At 47.2% G+C, this 21,257-nt stretch overlaps 1 protein-coding gene across 1 annotated transcript in view; it reads left to right on the top strand.

The window, feature by feature from the left end:
- The window catches only part of Clnk (cytokine dependent hematopoietic cell linker), a 94,266-nt gene that overhangs the window by 18,264 nt on the left and 54,745 nt on the right, over positions 1–21,257 (top strand). The window contains exons 4-7 of the mRNA XM_041636281.1: positions 4,119–4,156; positions 8,282–8,432; positions 10,103–10,212; positions 14,096–14,150. Of these exons, the coding sequence (XP_041492215.1) occupies positions 4,119–4,156; positions 8,282–8,432; positions 10,103–10,212; positions 14,096–14,150 (354 nt within the window). The remainder of the gene's footprint in view (positions 1–4,118; positions 4,157–8,281; positions 8,433–10,102; positions 10,213–14,095; positions 14,151–21,257) is intronic.

Below are 21,257 nucleotides of genomic sequence, written 5' to 3'. Positions count from 1 at the left end.
TAGCATAAGAGGAAAAAGGTTTGTTTAGGGTCATGGTTTCAGAGATTTCAATCCATGGTCAGTTGTGTCTGTGGCTCTAGACCTGTGGTGAAAAGGACCATCATGGCAGGGATGATGGGTGAGAAGGACCATCATGGCAGGGATGATGTCTCAGGAAGATTGCATCACCCTTCACTAGAACCGCAGGCACTCAGGGTCTACACCAAAGCATCAGTCAATACTTGAGTTCCATGGAGAATGAACCATTGTAATGGAAATGTGGGGCCTAGCTAGGGAAAGGGTCAAGTCCAAGCTCATTTAGAGATGGAGGAGGCCATAATCTGTTGACTTGAGATCCAGGAAGCCTGTCACTGGTCCCATTCTGGGAGTATTTCCACTGAGCCACATGCCATAGATAAAATGATTTTTCTTGTGGTGTGCACGTACTATATACCACCAATCTCTGTAACATGCTGAGCTATAGTGTTATCGAGGGGCAGGCTCCATGATCTGTGACTGTAAATGTCTCCACTAGCGTGGATGCTATGGGGAAACATAAAACAGTGTGTTAATTAGGCAGCGCTCACATCTATAATGAATGGACTACAAATGCCAGGTGTGAGATAAAAACAGGGCAGCTCTCTTGCTGATTCCCCAACCTGATGTGAACGCACCTTTACACATCTTCCAAGACACCTCAGGACCCTGGGGCCTTCTGTCCCTGTCTCTGCCACTAGCTGAGACAAAACTGTGTGCAGGGCTCAGCAGACCATAGCCAGCCTCGGAGACATCTATCTCACTCTCTAAACCCCAGGGATACAACCCATAGCACGCCTGACCAGAGCCTAGACAGCTGGGAAGTACACCCCAGTCGAGCACTGGAAAGGGAAATGGGACATGGTGAGTCTGCAGAGTCACCCCAAAGCCAGACAAGGTTCGGGGAGAGGGGAGGGAACCAGAGTGGAACTACGCTCCTTGACTTAACAGTTGAGGCTGGTGGCCAGAGGTGTCACCAAGGGAGATGATATTCTAAGTAGGATCTGAGGACCAGAAAGGATATAGGCACAGGCAAAGCTGAGGGGAGATACTCTAGACAGGATGCACTGTGTCCTTGGGGCAGAAGAACATGGCATGCTATAGGGACTCAAAAACAGTCTGATGTGTGGAGTCTGGAGGGAAGAGGGCAGAAGAAGCTTTAAAGATATCCTTAAAGAAGCCATCGCTGACTGTTTCGAGCATTAGGTCAGGAGACGGACTACAGAAATGGGGGTGTGCAGTAGAGAGAGTGTAGCTCCAGTCTGAATCCACCAAAGAGAAGTGGGAATCCTCAGCCCAGGCTCAGGGTGGGGCCACGGGTGGAAAATTACTAAGAAGAAATATCGGGGATAAAAGCGGCCTAACAGGATTCTTACTGAAGGCAAGTCAAGGAAAAGATGCTACCTGTGAGATGGTACAAGATGTGGATCCCAGCTAGATACGATTGGTGATGAGACAGGGAGAGGGTCGCTGGCTAAACAGACTTGGTAGGGTTCTTGCTAAAATTAGACGATGAAGAGACAAGCAGGGAAGCTAAGAATGCAGGGTTAACCTGAGGCAGAGTTGTGAGGAGCTAACCTGGGCTTTCAGTTGGGAGAGAATTTTAGTGTTCTGGTTTGTTTCTTGTCATCTTGACATAAACTAGAATCGTCAGGGAGGAGGGAGCCATGATGAGGAAATGCCTCCATCAGATTGGCCTGTAGGCAAGTCCATAGTGCATTTTCTTGGTTAATGATTGGTGAGAAGCCAGCCCACTGTGGGCAGTGCCACCTCTAGGCAGATAGTCCTGGAGGTGTAAGAAAGGTAGCTCAGCATGAGGCTGGCAGCAAGCCAGCAAGTCAGCATTCCTCCCTGGTCTCTGCTACAAATCCAGCCTTCTGGTTCTGACCTTGAGTTCCCTTCATGAAGGAAGAGAAGCTTTACAGCTTCATTTTACAATGAACTAAAACTTTTCCTACCCCAAGTAGGCTTTGGTCAGTGTTTATCACAGCAACAGAGTAACTAATGTATTTACCCAGAAAGAACTGGATGGTATAAGGAAGAAAGCAAGGGGTGGGGCTCAAGGGTCTACTCATGGAATCTGAGCTGTCGGTTCAGGGTGACGGGGACATGAATGGATGCATAAAACTATACTTAAAATTGTGTACTCAAACTCTCCCTCGAAGGGAGCACAGGGAGAAAATCTGGGACATGGACACAAGGCCATGTTCCCCAAGTAAGACAGGTAGACTCACAACGAAGAAGCCAGTGGCTGCTGCATCTCTTTGTGTGCGTCAGGAAGGAGACAGGAAATGAGTACCGAATGATGTCATGAGATAAATGTGGCCTGGGTGGTCCAAGATGGAAGCTCCATGAAGCAGGGGCATCAGATGCCAATGGATACTGAATACAAGAAGCTAAGGGTGTGTGGGCCAGACCCAGGCAGACCCAGAGGGGAATATGAAGCACATTTGGGAGACTCAGGAACCCTGGGCCTCGGTAGAAGTGAGACCCCCACAGTGCTCTCTGGGGACAGTGATGTGATAGCCACACCCAAGGAGTTCTAACCTAGCAGCCAAGCGCAAAGGGAACCACATGCACTCTTAGAAGCAATGCTTGCCAAGAAATCAAAGTGAACACATCGCTAAGAAGCTGGCAGTCTCTGGTCCTGAAGCCTAAAAGAAACATCTCATGCGTGTACTGATGCAGACAGATGTGAGAAAATTATTTTTCTGCTTTCCGTTCTTCATCGCAGACACAAAACAGCACATAACTAAGGAACTCTCACTCTACAGGGAGCCAAGGATTCATCACTCCTGTGAGCAGCTCTTGGGTGGTTTCGCATAATCTGGAAGTAAATTTTAGAAGAGAATACTGAGTGGGCTGCCTGATCTAAGCCGTTTTCATACACGAGTCCAAATCGGGGAGCTGAGAGAAGCCTCAGCTGAACCATACTGGTCTAACAAAAACTCGGTGGCTTGATTTCTAGATGTTGGGAGGTGGGCCTGGAGCTGGGGACGGATCCCAGGTAGAGACATGAGCTCTGCCCACAGAGAGGTTGCAGGCACTGGAGGAGGCAGGTGCCCAGAGAGCTGTAAGCATGCTGTGCTGGGCTATGGTGCCGGGAGCCTCCTCCTTAGCCACCCAGTCCTGCCTGACTGCAGGGCAGGGACTGTGGACTCCTCTCCCATCACTTCTCCCTTCTGTCCATTTGTTTGTTGATGCTTGTTTTCTAGTTTGAGGCAGGGGGAGCATTCTTGTGCTTGCGTGCGTGCTCGTGTGTGCTCATGCGTGCCGTGGGGATTGCAGGAATTACACTTGGCTCGTGTTTGCATGTGTTCGTGTCATGTGCGTGGAGTCAGAGGACACCTCAGAATGCATCCTGTTGAGGCAGGGTCTCTCACTGGCCTGAAACTCACCAAGCAACCTAGGCTAACTGATTGGCCAGCAAGCCCCAGAGATTGCTCGTCTCCAGCCCCCCTACTCCCTTACCCCCCCCCGTCCCCCCCTCCCCCCCGCGCGCGTGCATCGGGGTTACAAGCGGTCATCACCATGCACATCTCCTTGTTATGCTGATTCTGGGGCTCTAAATCAGGTCTTCAGGTCTGCAAGGGGCACCATTTACCAACTAAGCCATCTCCTCAGCCCGGTTTTCTGTTGTTACTGTAATGGTATAGACTGACCCAGGGCCTTGCCGGTTCTGGGCATGCGCTCAATATCCCCAGCCCTTTCCCACATCACAGTTTTGTTTCTTGTCACCTAGATTAGCCTTTAGTTTGTGATCCTCCTGCTTCTCCTCCAGAGGGCTAAGATTTCAGGGGTGAGCATCCACACCAGGTATTTCAAGTCTTTCTCAGAGAAAATGCTGACCTGCCATGGGAAGAGAGTTTCTCGCCTCCGTAGCCACCCTGAGTTGGGATTTGATTTCTGTACCCCATTCCCCATGCTCCGTCCGTTCTACCTAACCAATAGCTGGAATGGGAGGTATGAGAAGCACGGTGTGGGGGAGGGGGTGTCCCAAAACTGACTTGAAATGAACACAAGATTTGCTCAAGGAAGCAGGCTTTCGAGGCTGTGACCTGGCACTGGGCTTGCAGTGACATGTGATCTGTGTTTTCTGGCAGGACGGTGTCGGGCGGTTCTCGAACCTCTTCCAGATCATGTGAGTCTGCCGTATTCCTTAGCTGTCAGTCTCTGGTCTTTCCAAAGTAAGTACTGCTGTTTGGGCTTCCTTTTTCTGTCACCTGATGGATTTAGAAGGAGGAAACAATTCTTCCCCACGGCATACTCTCCTGGTGAGGAAAATCACATTTCAGTCCGTGCTCCAATCCTCAAGGTCATTGCTAAAGCAGAGGTGAAAATAGTAATACACGGTGCTGGTGAGTGTGTCCCAAGACTGACGCTTTTCAATATTCACAGTGAAATCTTAAGTTGAAACAGACTTTTTGGGAGATAATTTCATGACAATGTTCTCTTAATAATGTAAAAATATCCTGGTGGGTTTTTTTGTTTTGTTTTGTGTCTTTTTATGTGTGTCCTTCCTAGAGTTTCAAAGAAAGAAACAGCATTCATTTCAGACCGACATTTCACCGGACTCGCTGATATTTTGTAGCATAGTTTAAATAACAGCATGTGGAAGTCACACTAAACATTCGATAATTTGAAAATTGTTAGATGCTTGAGCAGTAGGTGAAGCTGCTGGAATCACTGGCCAGAATCTTAACAACTGAAGGGAGAGGTTAAAATTTATAACATAATCCAAATATCACATATTATAAAATTTATGTTCAATTATGTATTCACATAATTTACTTATATAGCTATAGATGATATCTGAAAAACTGGCTTGCTGTTATTTGATGTATGTCTTTAAATTTTTATTTAAAGCTATGGACCTTTACCCACAAGCACACACGCACGTGCACACACACACACACACACACAAACACATTTGTTTTTACATAAGTAGCTCACACGTAAAGAATATGAGACCTGAAGTGAGAGGCTCCTGAGAGAGACATGTATGGACAGTAAGAAACAGGTATGACTGGGTATATTTCAAACCTAAGGCCCCCAGTAAATAGAAAACCAAGCTGTTTGTAGTCACTCCTATGGCCTGTAAGGTAGATGTCGGAGCACATGCTCTTTACCCCAAGTGACAGCAGCCATCATCCTCCTTCCTGCCATTCTGTACTCCCATGCACACTAACCAAAGTACAAAATGACAAAGTGACGTCAGCTCATGGGTTAGGTTCTTTGAGTGGGTAGCAGGGTCTCCCTGGAGAATGCTAGAAGTCGCTGACAGGATGGATGGGTGCCTTTTATCAGGGTCCTTCTATACATTGCCCACCCTTCCTGCTCAGACGCCCTCTGGCGTTCATGCCTGGTTTCACTAAGCTCAGAGCCCTTGGCTCAGCTACACTCAAGGCATAAACGAGAGAGAGGTTATCTAATGTCCTGGGTCCCTGTCATGGGACAGATGCCAAGAATCCTTATGCGTTTACTCAGTCTCCCACCAAATGAGCCAGTTCAATCACCTCCACCTGCCATCAGGAAAATGAAGCACTCTCCCTGTGGGCAGAATATGGCCTCTCCAGCTTAGGTCTAGGACATAGTGGCAATACATCCATGCTGTCACCAATACAGTCCCAAACAAAATGTCCCATCTTCGCCCAGTTTTTCTCTGAAGACCCAACAAGAAGGCCAATTTCATGGTGCTGATAGCCTAGTCCCCTAGGGACAGCTCCAGTGGTACCACACGGTTCTTTACTTGGTGGTTCAGACCCCTCACCTGTGGGTGAGCAGGCGCTGGTCTTCCACCCTGCTCTGGTTTCAGCATCACGGGATCTGTTAAACCCCATCTTGATAACTGGCCCGAGTCCTAAGTTCACGCACAGTCTGTTGGGCTTTCTTTACAGTGAACTTGTTGGGGTTGTGAACTAGCACACTGACAGGTCAAACCGTTGACTCATCCTGTCTTCAGCTTTTCTGTGGAGAACAGTTTACTAAACCATGCTCTGCGCTCTTGCTCTGAGTCAGGTGGGAGCCCAGTGACGTCCTCAGATGGGCCTGGCAAGTCTCTCCTGTCCTGTTGTCTCCCTGGGCTCCTGTGAGACTCCTCTCTACCTTTCCAAAGAGAAGAAAATCTCTGCTGGCCCAGCTTGCTCCTCCCCCTCCCCAGGATTCTCTGACATGGCCAGTCAGAGCAGCAGTGGGTCCCTTGGCTGGCAGGGCTTTTGTGCAGGAGTGGTCTTCCTTCTGCAACCCCATCTGATAAACATGTATAGCTGTAATTAATGGCTCTACTCACCCATAGGGATATGCGTCTGGCCATCTAATCCAAAAGAAAATTAAACTGAAACCTAACAACTAGAAAAATTACAACATAAATACTTTAAATCACACCCTTGGGAATAATTATATCCTCGGTCTTAAAAGGACTTCCGGGGCTGCCCCTTCTGTGAAGCAGAAGTCCCTCTGCAGAGTAAGGATTCATGCCCAGGCATGAATATAACTGTCTATAACCTCTGTGCTGAGTCCCTAGTCATCCACCTATGGAATGCCCTGTACTCTCTGCCCTTCATCTGGAGATATAAAATCATTTGTAATTCAGGTGCTGGGTCAGGTGGAGGTGTTGAAAGGTCTCAACCTACCCTACAACCTGTGTGGCTCTGGGGAGTTACCAACATCAGTCTAGATTTGTAATATAGAGATACGATTTCCTTATTTTGATGTTGTTTTGTTTTTTCGAGACAGGGTTTCTCTGTAGCTTTGGTGCCTGTCCTGGAACTAGCTCTTGTAGACCAGGCTGGCCTCGAACTCCCAGAGATCCACTTGCCTCTGCCTCCCGAGTGCTGGGATTAAAGGCGTGAGCCACCACCGCCCGGCCTTCCTTATTTTGAGACACTGCTTGGGGATGTGCATGGAAAACACCGTGTCCTCTTGAGTTGCTGGCATTGCGTGGCTGCCCTTAGACCTTTCAGATCACCGCCATTCACAGATGTAATTCCATCCATCCACCCGGATCTCTTCCTTAGAGGCAAACGAAGACTACCATCAGATGTAGGTAGAGCAGAGCATCCTGGGATCCAGGGAATAAAAGTGACTCCTGGTAGTGCCCCACGATGGCTGTTAGGTCCCTGCTTACACAGAGCAGCTTCTGGCTGCAGACCCAACCCAAAGGCACTTGGGAATGGCTGTGGCCACTCAGTCAGAATTTATCTGCTGTGAACTGGCTCCCCTTTCTGCCTGACATTTCCAGGCTTCAGCCCAAGACCTAAGATGAGGGCGTTTGTAAGCCCACTTGGGCTATCCTAGCAAAGAGCCATGGCCAAGGTGGCTTGGATCCAGATCATTGCCATTATTTTACCTCAGCCCTGAAAACCAAATCAAGGTGCCAAAGAGTTGCTAAGAACTGTCCCTCTGCAGGTGTCTGGAGACCTCTCCTGTGTCTTTCCCCTGGGACACAGATATGATGGGGAGGGAGGTTTCATAGCACTGTGAGGATCTGCTTGTCAATATTTATAAAAATTTCAGTCAGTTTACTGCAGGATGCAGCTTAGGTTTTTATAAGAATCCTACTAATTTGTACCGCAACTTTAAAAGAATTCGATTTTAACATTAAGTCCTCAATCCACGAAGACTGAGCCTCTTTGCATTCGTTAAGGTCTTTTTACATGATCTTCAGTAGCATGCATGCCTTCAGCTAAGTGGAAGCTCCACTTCTGTGGCCCGGTGTACTCATGGGTTTAATTCTCCATATCTTGCTGTCATTCTTTCCTTTTGTATTTTCAAATTGCTATCGTTAACTTATAGAAAAACTAATTGTTATTACCATTGCATACAAACAAACTGAACTTTGAATGGGACCAACCGTGGATCCTGAAACCTTGCTGAACTTTTCATTAGCTCTAAGGTACTCATTTGTAGGGATTCTTGACCACAACATGTAACAGCTCCACACTGAGAGTTTCCCTTTTCACTTCCTGGGACTTGTGAAAACATGAGGCCCCGCCCAGATGACCCAGAATCCTCTGTGTTTATACCTGCCCTGTCCCATCCCAGCAGAGCAAGATGAGTCTTTGATTGAATGATCAAAGAGCCGAGGGTAATTTGGAAGACACCTTTAGGATTCTCTCTATCACAATATCACATTTCTATGTAAGATTCTAATCCCAGAATCTCTCCGCAGAAGCGTCAGTGTCACTCCCTAAACCCACACTGAGACACGCCCCCTGGATCCACATGGCCCCTCCCTTGGACTTATTCTAGTGTTCCACCCACTTAGAGAAGGAACTTGGCTGCCGTCCTGGATGAAGGAAAATACCACAGCGACGACGACGACGATGACTATGAAGAACCTGAGGCCCAGCTGCCAAAGGCGTGGCCGTCGATGAAGATTTTACCAGCCAGACCTATACAGGAATCAGAATATGCAGGTACCCTGGGGGTCCTGAAGAGGCGCGTCCGTGTGCAACATCACAGGCGCACACTCCAGGACTCAGGGTTTTGTCTGAATCCAGGCTTCCTAGGAAAACTAACCCGAGAGCGCCTCTGAGGTTATTATGAGTGACATATGGAGTCAAATTCTGTTCTCGCTTGCAGCCGTTGTCAGGCAGGATCTGCTTGAGTGTTAGGCCTGTCCCTGTGGTGGGAGCATGGAAGAAGTGGCCAGGCAGAAAGGTGGGCATGTGAGACATGAGGTTCCTCTGTATGGTCCGGGAGGGGAGAAAGACGAGGTCGGTTTGCTCTGCGGTTGCCAGCCTAGGAATGGGCCCAGTAGCAACATCCCAGGCACCAGAATGGAGGGAGGCTGGCTTTCTACCCACCCCTGCCTTTTCCCACATAGGGCCATGTCAGTGGGTTCTCTTGTCACTGTAAAGGGAAGGAGGAAGCACTCCTGGTTTCTGAGGGCCTGGCTCACAGACATGAGTCTGTAGAGATCTCTTTAGGGAGAATTGTCCTAGAAGCTGTGGACAGGTAAGGAGACACACACCCTTCCACCCTTTCTTGAGAGGCTGAGGGGGGCCGATTCCAAGTTCGAGGCCCACTTGAACTGCATATGAGACCTTGACTCAAAACAACAACAACAACAACAACAAAGGCAATGACCTCCGTGTCTTCCGTGCTCGAAAGCATTTGCTGGCTATCCGCACTGTGCTGTCACCATTCCAGAATTGATCAGGAGATAACCATGCAGGAAATGCTATACGGCCATACCAAAGGAAAAGGGGGGTGGCACTGGGTGGTGGGCTCCAGGGGCAGATACAGTAGCTTCTGTCTGCAATTGCACCTAGGAGGCTAAAGCAAGAGAATGGCCACAGCTGAAGACCAATCTGAGCTATACAGTGAGTTTCAGGCCAGCCTGAGCTGGGATATGAGACCCTGTCTGAAACAAAACTAATAAGTAAACAAACAAATAAACAGAAAGGAAAAAATAAAGGGGGTGGCATAGCATAAATCTTCAAGAAGTGGTGGCATTTCTCAGGAGGATAAAAAAAAATGGAGGCTAGTCAAGGCCGAACTTGGTAGGATGGCTGTAAACCTTAGCCAGCAGGTCAGCTCTCATGTCCTCCTTGGGCAAGTGCAGGCGGGCTCACTAGCCTCTTTGAAAGTGGCTTGTCTTGTGTGCATTGCTGGTGTTGTTATGTTTTGGTTTTTCTTTCACACTGATCCCTCTGGCCACTGGACACACTAGAGAATATTTTCTTCCACAATAGTCCCTTCGTCATTGTTCACTCTTACTCTTTTGTTTGTTCGTTTGTTTTTTGAGACACAGTTTCTCTGTATAACAGCCCTAGCTGTCCTGGAACTAGCTCTTTTAGACCAGGCTGGCCTCAAGCTCACAGAGATCCGCCTGCCTCTGCTTCCCAAGTGCTGGGATTAAAGGTGTGTGTCACCACCGCCGTAGCATGTAATATGCTGTAATAAATTTTGCCTGTCTTCTACCCCCTCCCTGAACCCCACCCCCGATAAAGAATTGCTTGCCTAGTGCCTGCACCGTTGCTGGTGCCATGAGTGTGAGCACGTGTGAACACGCCACAAGCGGCAAAATGCCAAATCCAGCCAGCTTGTAAGGCGCAAGCTTACCAGTTTCATTTTCCCACAGATACACGCTATTTCAAGGATATGATGGAGGCCCCCCTTTTGTTACCTCCCAAGGCTCCTGCCCCCACTGGGAAGCCATCCTGGAATGCAGGGATGAGGCGACAGGAAGAGGTGAGTAAAGGGGGGACCCTGAGGAGCTGGCATGAGGAGGGTGCTACTCAGATCTCCTTCCCCAAGGACCCATGACAGATGGTGAGCAGGGTAGGGAGGACTTGGGGCAGCAAAACGGTGGGAGTTACGGAATCACGGACCTTTGGAGAGCCTGGAAGGAAAGAAAAGCAAAGGATTTACGCCATACCCAATTATCATTGCATTCTTCAGATCCTCAATTAGAACACGAATCTTTTTTATAATAACACATCATTTTACCAAGATTCTCGGCCCCAGCATTGTCAACTATCAAACTGGGCCGTGAGAAATCTCATGGCTTTCTGAACCTCTGTGATCCTTGTACAAACCAGACAGGAACATTCTACGTGTTGGCCTAAAAGGGTATTTAGAGGAACAGCAGATGGTTTTATGGAATTGAATTTATGGAAATTAAATAAAAATGCACTAGATACATATGAAGTCTTTTTTGTTAAAGATTTATTTATTTATTATGTATACAACATTCTGCCTCCATGTATGCCCGCACACCAGAGGAGGGCACCAGATCTCATTACAGATGCTTGTGAGCCACCATGTAGTGGCTGGGAATTGAACTCAGGACCTCTGGAAGAGCAGCTAGTGCTCTTAACCACTGAGCCATCTCTCCAGCTCCCATATGCAGACTTTTATTTTTAATAAAATGTATAATGACTAATACTCTTAATATAGATGTCCATAAAATAAAGACTCACTCCGGGTCTTCATGTCATTAGCAATAATATTCCGATACATTCCAGGTCAGTATTCCCTGGAGAGACAGAATCATACAAGGAATCCTTGTCACACTAACATGACCGGGCTCCTCTCTTTTCACCCTGAGTCCAGTCACAAAATAAGCAAGGGCTCATCAGCCTAAGCTGCACAGCAGTGCAGTTCCCCACTGTAGAATTTTGACTGGCATACTCAACACCTGATGAGAACGTTTTTAAGGCGAAAGGCACACACATATCATGTCGATGTGTGGTCTTCCAGAAGCTCTACAAAACCATGTTCAGCTCAAGGAAGTCTCAGCAACACTGGATTTCACTGGTGTGATCTCAGGTTTCTACGAAGGGAACATGTCACTGTCAGATTCTCTTTCCCTGACACGGGTCACCAGTGAACTGAAGCATGCGTCTGCATGTCCGTCAGCTCTCCCGGGCAGCATGACCTCTCTGCTCGTTAGATTCGCAGCTACTCTTGATATTAACCACACATCAGCCTGTCTTGGGCCGACATGACAGACTATCCACGGGAAACAGGGTAGTTTATAATGAACCAAGTTTATTGTCCCATACTTCTGGATTCTGGCTGTCCAGGATCCAGGTGCCAAAATCAGCAAAGAATCTCTGCAGCATGACATGGCAGAATGGGAAAAGACAAGGGAATGATGGGAAGGAAAGAGGGATGGGGTGGGGAGAGAAAAAGGAGCCAGAGTTGCCCTGTTATGAAAAATCCACTTTAGTGGTAAAAGACTCTCCATTCGGGCCAGGCTTGGTGGTGCATGCCATTAACCCCAGAAAAGCCGTGGTCCAAATAGAAGGAATAGAAGGCACTTAGAAGATCGGAGATCTCCTTCCTCAAACTCCCTGGCATGCCCGTGCACACATGCCTTCGCTTGGAGAATATACTTCCTAAGGAAAAATAACCTCATTTGGCTTTTTAAACGCCATGGCAAGCTGGATACTGCACTACACTCCTGCAATGCCAACGGTTTAACAGGAGGATTAACAAGATTTTCCTGAACTCTATGACAAATTTGGGGCTAGCCTAGATTACATAAGACCCCTTCTCAAAACCCAACCATGGCAAGATCTGAGCTTCCCGTCTTACAGTCCACACATCCGCTTTGTCTCAGTTTCTTCTTTCTGACAGGTCACTTCAAAAGCAGAACCATGATCCCATCACTGTGAATCAACTGAGGTGCATGAGAGGGCAGACCAGGACAAATGGTCGCCTGGAGGGAAATCCCCTCATAAGTTAGGCAAGCCTCAGTTCAGACAATTTTACTTTAGCCATCAATGAGGTAGTAGGGACATTTTCCTGGCAGGTAGATTATCTTTCTCATTAACAACTTCATTTCCAGAGGCCGTTTCTTATTAGTTTCAAGATTAAACTATCTGTGGACTGGCTCTTCAATAACCCTTACAGAGTCCCTTTCTTGTCTCCATCCCTCCGGACGATTGCAGCTACCTTGCCTTACATTAGTGCTCTACTCAGTGAATGCTTGCTGGGTACCAAGCGCTGTGCTCAGCATGGAAGCACCCAGAATCTAAGGGAGGAGACAGTGGCCCAACCTGGCAGTCTCCATGTCTGGGAGAAGTGTGCAAAGCAGTGTTCACCCATACACCGTGCTGCATCGGAACTGGTGGTTCTCAGCAGCAGAATTTGGCCTCCCGGGACCTCTGGTGCAAACTGGAGACATTTTAAGTTGTTACAGTGGGAGAGTGGATATTTCTTTGCATTGTGCAAGGGAAAATGCACCACACACACAATACACACATACTTTCCACACACATCATACCATGCACATATACACACCACACACACACCAACACATAATAATACACACACGATACCACATCACACACACACACACACACCCATCAACACACTGTACCACACACATACACACACACATCACCGTCATCATCAGAAATCACTGAAAACTCGCATACAAAGCATTCTGTATGAATTCAAAGCAGAATGTGACGGCCTAGGGGAAAATAGCAGGGACACTGAGGAAGCCCCACTCAGAAACCCTAAGCACGCGGAATTCATATAAAGTGGAGAGAGCCTTGCCTGCTGCCCTAACCCAACTGGCAATGGGGTATGGGCAAGCATGGTGAGTGCCTGGCTCTAGGGAGACTGAATACCGGGTGCAGAGAGAGCCTCCAAAAGCCCTCCAGGAGCTGGTCCCAAAGGCGCAACAGGAAATGAATGGCTCCATAAAGGAATGCAGGATCTCAGAAAAACCCAACCAGCACTCTATTCTAACTGAGCTAAACTGCAGAATAGCAACCGTGGCTTTCCCCAGGCCTGGGGCTCAGAGTTCATGGAAGAGAAGCAGACCCCTCGGGAACCTTGCCCAGCACAGTCAGCACTAGATAAGATAAACACTAAAGTCCAGTGCTAGCGGGGCAGAAAGGCTTTCCAAGGCCTTGGCACTTCAATGGCCACTTCATCATCCCATTGCCATTAATAGTTCACTATACACCCGATGATGATACTATTTATTGTTACTATGTGTCACATTCTGGGAGCATTGCCACTGTGTCTCACATTGTCATATACACACGTACTCATACACACACACACACACACACACACACACACACACATACACACACACACCATCCTCAAATGAAGCAGTATTTTTTCCCTCCATTTCACAGAAAGGAAACCTCCAAGCTGCGTGACTCACTATGCCCTCACAACTGGCATGTGACAGAGATGAGGTGGAATCACCTGAACTGTCACTAAAGGTCACACTCCACTGTGCCTGCCCAGTGGCTTCCACAGCCCTGGCCATGGGCACTGGTCTCCATTATGACAGAGTGGCACTCCCTGGCTCCTTTCTCTATCATAAAGATGTAGAGCTAACACCATTAAGATCCTAGATGTCCTTCCCATTCTCTCATGAGATTTTACGCCAAATAGCACCCAGGATACCACAGTCTCCTCTGGTAGCAATCCACATATTTATAGATAGTCAGCCAATGTCTACTGGCGGCACACAGCAGTCTCTACGAACAGTGGGCCGGGGACATATGCATTTATGCTGAGGACTCTAGCCATAGAGTAGCCGGACACGTGGCTGTGGCATGATCTGTGTGAGCCGATGGTGCTGCATTGTCTATTACAGGTCTTTTTCAGGGACAAGCCCATCTCTAAGGATGTCAGAAGCCAGCGCTTTAAAGGTAAGGTCCGAAGAATTTAAAATCCCACGGAGTATCTCCCCTGCTCCCACGGTCCTGTGCTCTGCTTGTGGTCACAGGCCCTATACACCAGGAGCTCTGATGATGCTCAGAGAAATGACTGTCCTATTCTGCTACCGTGCATGCTTCTCAGCTCTTTTACAGCCTTACCTTATTGGCAAAGAAATTGATTGGGAAAACTCATATTCTGTTCTACATCATCTGAGAAAGGCATTGTTTCAAAAACATATGGATTGCATTCTAATAAGTCATTTCTATAAGCACATTGCCCTCCCCCCCAAAAAATCACAAGATAGGAATCTAATTTTAAAATGTTGATTAATGAATATGAAAATGGGCTTTAGAGCTTGAGGCAAAACCACTCAATTTGGCGACAGAAGCATAGGTACAAGCCTGAAAGGAAGTAATCAATTCCATTGATGCTGGAAGCACAAACCAAGGGCAGCTGGAGAAATTCGGCTTGGCTCTCATCATTTTCCTGTCTCATCATTTCCCCCTGGCCCCATTGTCCCTTACGATGTCCCGTGAAGAAGATGTGTATGATTTACAGTCCCCAATAACTGAAGCCCAAGTGCTTAATGGTGAATCCCAATGTGTCCTTTAATAAGGAAGGACAGCACTACACGTCTCTATAGGAGACGACGATGACCACAAAGCTGGGTAATTTAAGAATGTTTACTTACCAAGGAACTATTTACAGAAGTGTGCTGGGTACAGAATCGTAGTGTAGATCCAGGGCTGACGTGACCAGGGGGTGGGAGATCCACACCCTAGGCCCAGAGAGATGGGGAGGAGCTACTGAAAGCCACAGGGACAAGAGCTATAGTGGGAAGACCTCCCAGGGAGGGAGTTGGGTTAATTTCCCATTGCTACAACAAAAATCTCTAAGTAAGCCAACTTCAAAGGAGCAGAAGTTGCTTTTGCTCACAGTTTCAGAGATCTTGGATCACAGCTGGGTAACTGGTGCTTTGGGGCCGTGGTGAGGCAGAGCATCAAGAGGACAGAGAATGTTAGAGGAAAATCTCATGATCTGAAAATGTCTTGGAAGCAGAGAGAGAGGGGAAGGGGCTGAGTACCAATATTCCCAGCAAAAGCAGGTCCCCAATGACCCCTAACTTCCTCCCCTAACTCCTTTCTCCTTCCTAGGGTCCCCAGAATTCCACAATTAGTATCGCAGGCTGGCAAAAACCCATGACCCATGAGTCTTTGATGGACATTTAATATAAAAAGGATATAAACCATGATAGGAACCAGGGAGGTAAATGCTCAGCCCCCCTCAATCACTGTCTGGCTTCCCAGCACAGCCTACTTGGGGCTACAATGCTGATGGCAGAGTGAAGGAAGAGAAGGATGCTCGCAGCAGGGAGCAGGGCGTGCAGAGCAAGGGCAGCAGCCTGGGCCCAGTCTCTGGCTGCTGTGAGGCCTTCAGCAAGGTGCCTATCATTCCTGAAGAGAGCAGACCTCTTCAAGATCAACAGCAGGCAGCCAGATATAGCCACTCGGGAGACCCATCACACATAAGCAGGGAGGGTTTTAATACCTCTAGTCCACAGCTCATCCACAGCCAGCTTAGCCTCACAGGTTCCTGTCCGACTCTGTCTTCCTCCTGAACCCTTGTTTGACATGGAGAAGCCATCTTCTCAAGGCTTCTTAGGTCCTTTAAGGACAGCTTCTCTGTCTACTCAACTGCAACTCATCCTATGAACTGATTTGCTTCCACTCTTTAAACACCAAGGTGCATTGTGCAAAAGCCTTTTCACTTCTCCTGACAGAGACAGGGAACAGAAGTCCAACCACTCACAAGCCAAGCCCTGATCATTCAATACGCACAAGTCTTCAGTAATAGTAGCACACTCTACTCCTGTGATGACAAATGAGTCCTGGGACAAGAAACAGCAGAGCAGTCTCAGTGGCTGCTGTCCATCTGTCTGGACATGTCACTTCCTTAATATTTCATCAGTTCATAAGATCTGGAAAAGAAAAAAAAAATCTCAAGCAGTAAAATAGAGAAAGAAAAAGCAAAACCTGAAGGAAAATAGAGATAATCCTAGTTTCCCTCTGAGGTTCTTAGTAGTTCTCCGTGGAATATTAATTTCACATATCAAAATAGCAGACTGAGTCCTCAGGGAAAAGGTGTGGGTTTGCTTCTCATGGATGTGCTGGTACTGTCTGTTTTATAGAGGATGGTGGCTGATGCCATGGTGTGGTGGTTTGAATGACATGTCCCCCAGGGTCTTGGACATTTGAGTACTAGGTCCCCAGGCGGAGGCTCTGTTTGAGTAGGCTCAGGAGATGTGGAGAAAGTATGGCAGGCTTTGACAGTTGAAAGACTAAGAGCACTTCTAGCTCTCTCTCTCTCTCTCTCTCTCTCTCTCTCTCTCTCTCTCTCTCTCTCTCCTTTGTGCTTGTGGCTCAAGATATCACCTCTCAACTTGCTACTCCAGCCCCCCTATGTTCACCCCCTTCCCCGCCATGATGAACTCTTCTCCCTCAGGAACATAAGCCCAAATGATCCCTTCCTTCAATATTATGGTGTTTTATCACAGCAATAGAAAAGCAGCTAAGATGAATGGCTACAAAGATCTAACTGCTTTTTCAAAGTGAGCCCCCAGTACCATCTCAGGCCATCACTGGAGACAGTAACTCAAGTAAAGCAAGGCTCACTGAAGGCAGGGCAGGATTCTCGAAGCTTCTTCCGTGACTATAGTCCTTCCCCACACTTCTAGAACTGATGATCTCCACCGTCACCCTGGACACTCAGGTACTACCCACAGAGGGGAGAAAATAAATACAGACCCTCTTCCCCCTGCTTTTAGGATCAGGCACCTGGAGGGTAAATGCCAGGATGATTTGTGTTCATTACAAAACTCTGTATTTTTGATGCCAACACATATTCTCAGCTAATGTATTCTCACAAAATGTCACAGGAAAAAGGAACCACACCCATCGATTCAGGAACAGAGGGATTTTATGGTATTTTTCTTCAAGTTAAGCAGCTACAGTTTTATGTAAATGTATGTCTCCTGTCATTTTTCCTCCAATCATTACCCAGAAAGCATCAGATTTCGAGACCTTGCGTTCCCTGAAGGTGGAGGAAGGGTTTTTTTTTTCTCCTGGAAATGAGCAAAAGTTTTAATTGGAGGTAAAGTTGTTACCATATAAGTTGTGTGTAATGACCCACCAGCAATAACCACAGATCCAGAGAACACCTTTTTTTCAAGGACAGCTGTTACTTTCCAATAGTCAGGGCTTAGCTTCCTGGGAGCCGTGAAGCCGAGAACACACGCAGCCCCAGTGTACATCTCCCTGCCTGGGATGTAAACTAAATTCAAACGCTAAACCAATTTTCTTTGAAGTGACATGCATACTCTACTCAGGAATCACTTCATAAAGAAATACAATAAACCATCCAAGAAAAAGAATTATGCTCGGCAGCTGAACGAGCAAATCCAGAAATACAAGCATGGCTTGTTGAAAGCAGCAAACCAGATTCCACACAGTGCCCTCCAGAGGGATCGCACAAATTTGCATCTAAAGGGACTGGGATGCTGAAACAATCAGAGGTCACTCTGGAGTCAATCTGGCAGCTCCGGGTTAGCCAGCAAGGAGTCAGAGCCTAGGTCACCAGCGCAGTATTCATCAGCTGCAGATGTTCCCTGGGACACTGGACAGTGTTGCCATTCAGTCACCTGCAGCTCCTGTACCGATGGCCCGCTCCTCCAAACTGTTCGGTTCCAGGGGAGAACAGGTGGGTGGTACTGTGCCCCAGTGGCTGCAGGTGACAACACAAGACACAATGGAACTAGGTATTCCGTAAACTGCATACTTAAAAATACTAAACCTTAGCTCACAGATTGATAAGAGAGAAATGAAAGGCTGACTTGTGTTTGTGTTGGATTTAAATTTATTTCTATTACAACCCATGGTCCAAAATCAACACAAATATCAGTACCATGCTGGATTCAAAACTAATGCTTTAAACTGAACATCACACATTAATGAGACCTTTAAAAATCAATTTCTTAAGCTAGCATACAAAGAAATGGTTTTAATTATGGCCCTTTCATGTATATGTGTCATTGTAGTGGTTCTAATTATTCTCCATCCCCCAAGGCCCTTTCCTCCCGATTCTGGCCTCCTTCCCTGCAATGGCCCCCCCTTCAGTGTTCAGGTCACATGCTAGTAATTGCTCTTTCTCTCCCTAAAAATCTCTTCCTCCTCTCTCATGGTCTCCTTCTTAGGTCCATCATGTACAGGCTCATGCACACATGCACACTCACATACACATCTGCACACATATGCACGCACAAACACATGCACTCATATACACACTTAAATCTAGGTTCAGCCTGCCTTATTTTGCTTAACTTGGTGTCTTCCATTTCTATCCATTCACGCAAGTGACAGGATCCTGGTCTTTGCAGCTGAGTAATATTCCATTGTGTATATATACCACAATGTCACTAATCTGATTCCGTAATTTGGCTGTTGAGGAAGGATGCTGCCACAATGGATACAGGCATTGTTTGGGGCAAATGTTCTTCAATCTTTAAAAGAAGGTTTTTTTAATAGAAACCCCTTCTATACTCCTCCTCCCCACCCCCTGCCTCTCTCCTCTCTTCTCTCCTCCCTCAAGCCTCTGGGGAATTGGAGGAGGGTGAAGAACAGCAGCGTGCACACTCTCCTTTCACTTAGTTTTTCTAATTCAGATCCTTTATCACAATTTGGAGGAAAGGCATACACAGCCAGTATACTAAAGTTCACTTGTGCCTCAGTCTCTGTGAGCTCCACGCCAGTGGGTTTAGCCATCGGCTGAGAGCATTCTTGAACAATTAGGTCTGTACTGAACGCAAACTTTTCTTCGTTGCTGTTCCCTCAACAATACGGTAAGCCACTACTGACAGGGTTTGGGTGTTACAAACAATCTAGAAATTAATTATAACAGAAATTGGACATAGGCATACAGAGGCATTATGCTATTTTATACAAAAAGCTTGAGCATCCAAAAACATCAGTATCCATGGGGGTCTGGCATCAAGCCATTACCTCAGAATTCCCCAGGAATGGTGATGGGGGATTAAAGCTAGAAAAAAGTTAGCTTGAAGTAAGTGGATCTCACAACCACTTAGCCACTAGTTTTCAGCACCTGTAATGTGAGCAGCTCTCAGGCTGCTGAGTGAGGCCCAAGTCTCCACATGGCTCTCTCTCCAGCCAGAGGATGGGTTTCTAAAAGAGAGGGGACATCCACACTGATGACAGCAGCTGTGCCAGGAGGGCTCTACTTCCAAACTTACTGCTTGCCAAGGTTCTGCATGCCAGGGAGCTATACAAGACCACACAGGCCAGTGTGTTGAGTTCTGTACTAGGAGTTGAGATAACTAAGAAAACCATACTACTTCCCACTGGGAGAAGCTGTGTGTCTCCCAATCTCAGGAGCAAGGGACATGGAACTGAGATGTTGGGGAAGGAAAACAGCCTTTTTGATGCTTAAAAAGCGACAGTGTGGCTGGCTATACACTGGATTTTGGGGGAGTTGATCCTGGATCGAAATCCTGACTGTGCTGCTCCCAGCTAGAAGACCTGAAAGTAACTCAGGAACCTAAGCTGAAGTTCTCACATCAACAATACTACATGACAAGGTGTCTGAGGACGGCATCAGAGGAACCCCACAGAACTGTTATGATGGTGGCCCTCCAGTGTGGTTCCACACTGGTCGTCCTAGATCCCTGCCCCCTTATTACAGTCCCCTGACTCCCACTGCAGGCTAAAACCATCTCCTGTCTACCTAGTTTGGGTTTTAGCATGCAAGTTAATCTGTTGTGTCGAATTGGTTAAAAAGTGAGCCAGAGGCTTCAGTCACAGAGAACACAGCTCATAACATCATCTCCACGCAGCAAACATGTGGCACCATGCTGGACACGTGGGAAATGTTTAGATTCCCTCTAGGACTTAGCCTGTGTTAACAGTGTAGAGATAAACATCATCACCCTGACTAATGCCACAGGACCACACAGTATGTCAATCTCACTGGGTGGGGACCAGCACAGGGACAACTCAAGAGGCTCTGGTAATTTGGGGCCCATTCCTGCCTGTGCTTCCAAATTCAGCTGCATCTTGTTCCTTGACTGGGCCCTCACACCTCAGCTGTGGAAGCAGAAGTCTGTGTTCGCTAGCGTTGTGTGAATCCATACCACCCCTGCCTACCTAGTCTTCATCCATCACTTTACCCTGCCTGCCCATGCTCCTTCATCCAAACACATGCAAGGCAGCCGAAAACACCTCCCTCCTGGCTTGGGCTGGAAGAATTGCTCCATCTCACTTTCCCCACCGGCCCAGCATGAAAGCTGTTGAAAGGCTTGTTCCTAAATGTGGTGCCTTCTGATTTTATCTGAGGGGATGTGAGAGCCATGGGGTTCCTGCAACAACCTTGGCTTCGCCTAACACGATCCCTTCCCACTACTTCCCCAAGGATGGCTTCAGTAATTTATTGCTGCAATTAATTTCTGAAAGCTATGATGGACTTGAAGATGCTTCTCCGGCAGGCTCTGCCAAGTGGACATTACTAGCCACTGGGATTATTTAAGTCGCTTCTTTGGACTCCTCCATAATTAATCATCAAGACACAAAATGCTAATGCTCATAAAAGTCTTAGACACAATAAATTTTGTGATTGAGGCCAAGTTTTATCTAATTTTCCTCCAAGTCCATTTCTGTAATTATAGGACATTACATGGATGCTCTGTTTCTGGGAGTGTTTGCATGTGAATACCACCTGTGTTCAACACAAATTAGATGGAAGCTTAGGTCAGTGGTCCTCAACCTTCCTAATGCTACAACCCTTTAATACAGTTACTCATGTTGTGATCAACCTTAACCACAAAATGATTGCATTGCTACTTCATAACTATAACTGCGCTGTAACATGGAGGGCAGGCTTGTTGGGGTTTCCATCCCACCTGGTACCCCACAGCCAGCAAGCCCCAAAGAAAATCACACAGAGAGTCTGCATTAATTATAAACTGATTGGTCCATTAGCTCAGTCTTCTTATTAGCTCTTGTAGCTTATATTAACCCATTATTCTTAGGTAT

Source organism: Microtus oregoni, unplaced genomic scaffold (genome assembly GCF_018167655.1).
Source record: "Microtus oregoni isolate MIOR12 unplaced genomic scaffold, Mior012 000049F_ref0000343, whole genome shotgun sequence".
In the NCBI taxonomy this organism is placed as follows: Eukaryota; Metazoa; Chordata; class Mammalia; order Rodentia; family Cricetidae; genus Microtus; species Microtus oregoni.
The sequence above is the reverse complement of the archived record's forward strand: the minus strand, read 5'-3'. Positions and strand labels throughout refer to the sequence as shown.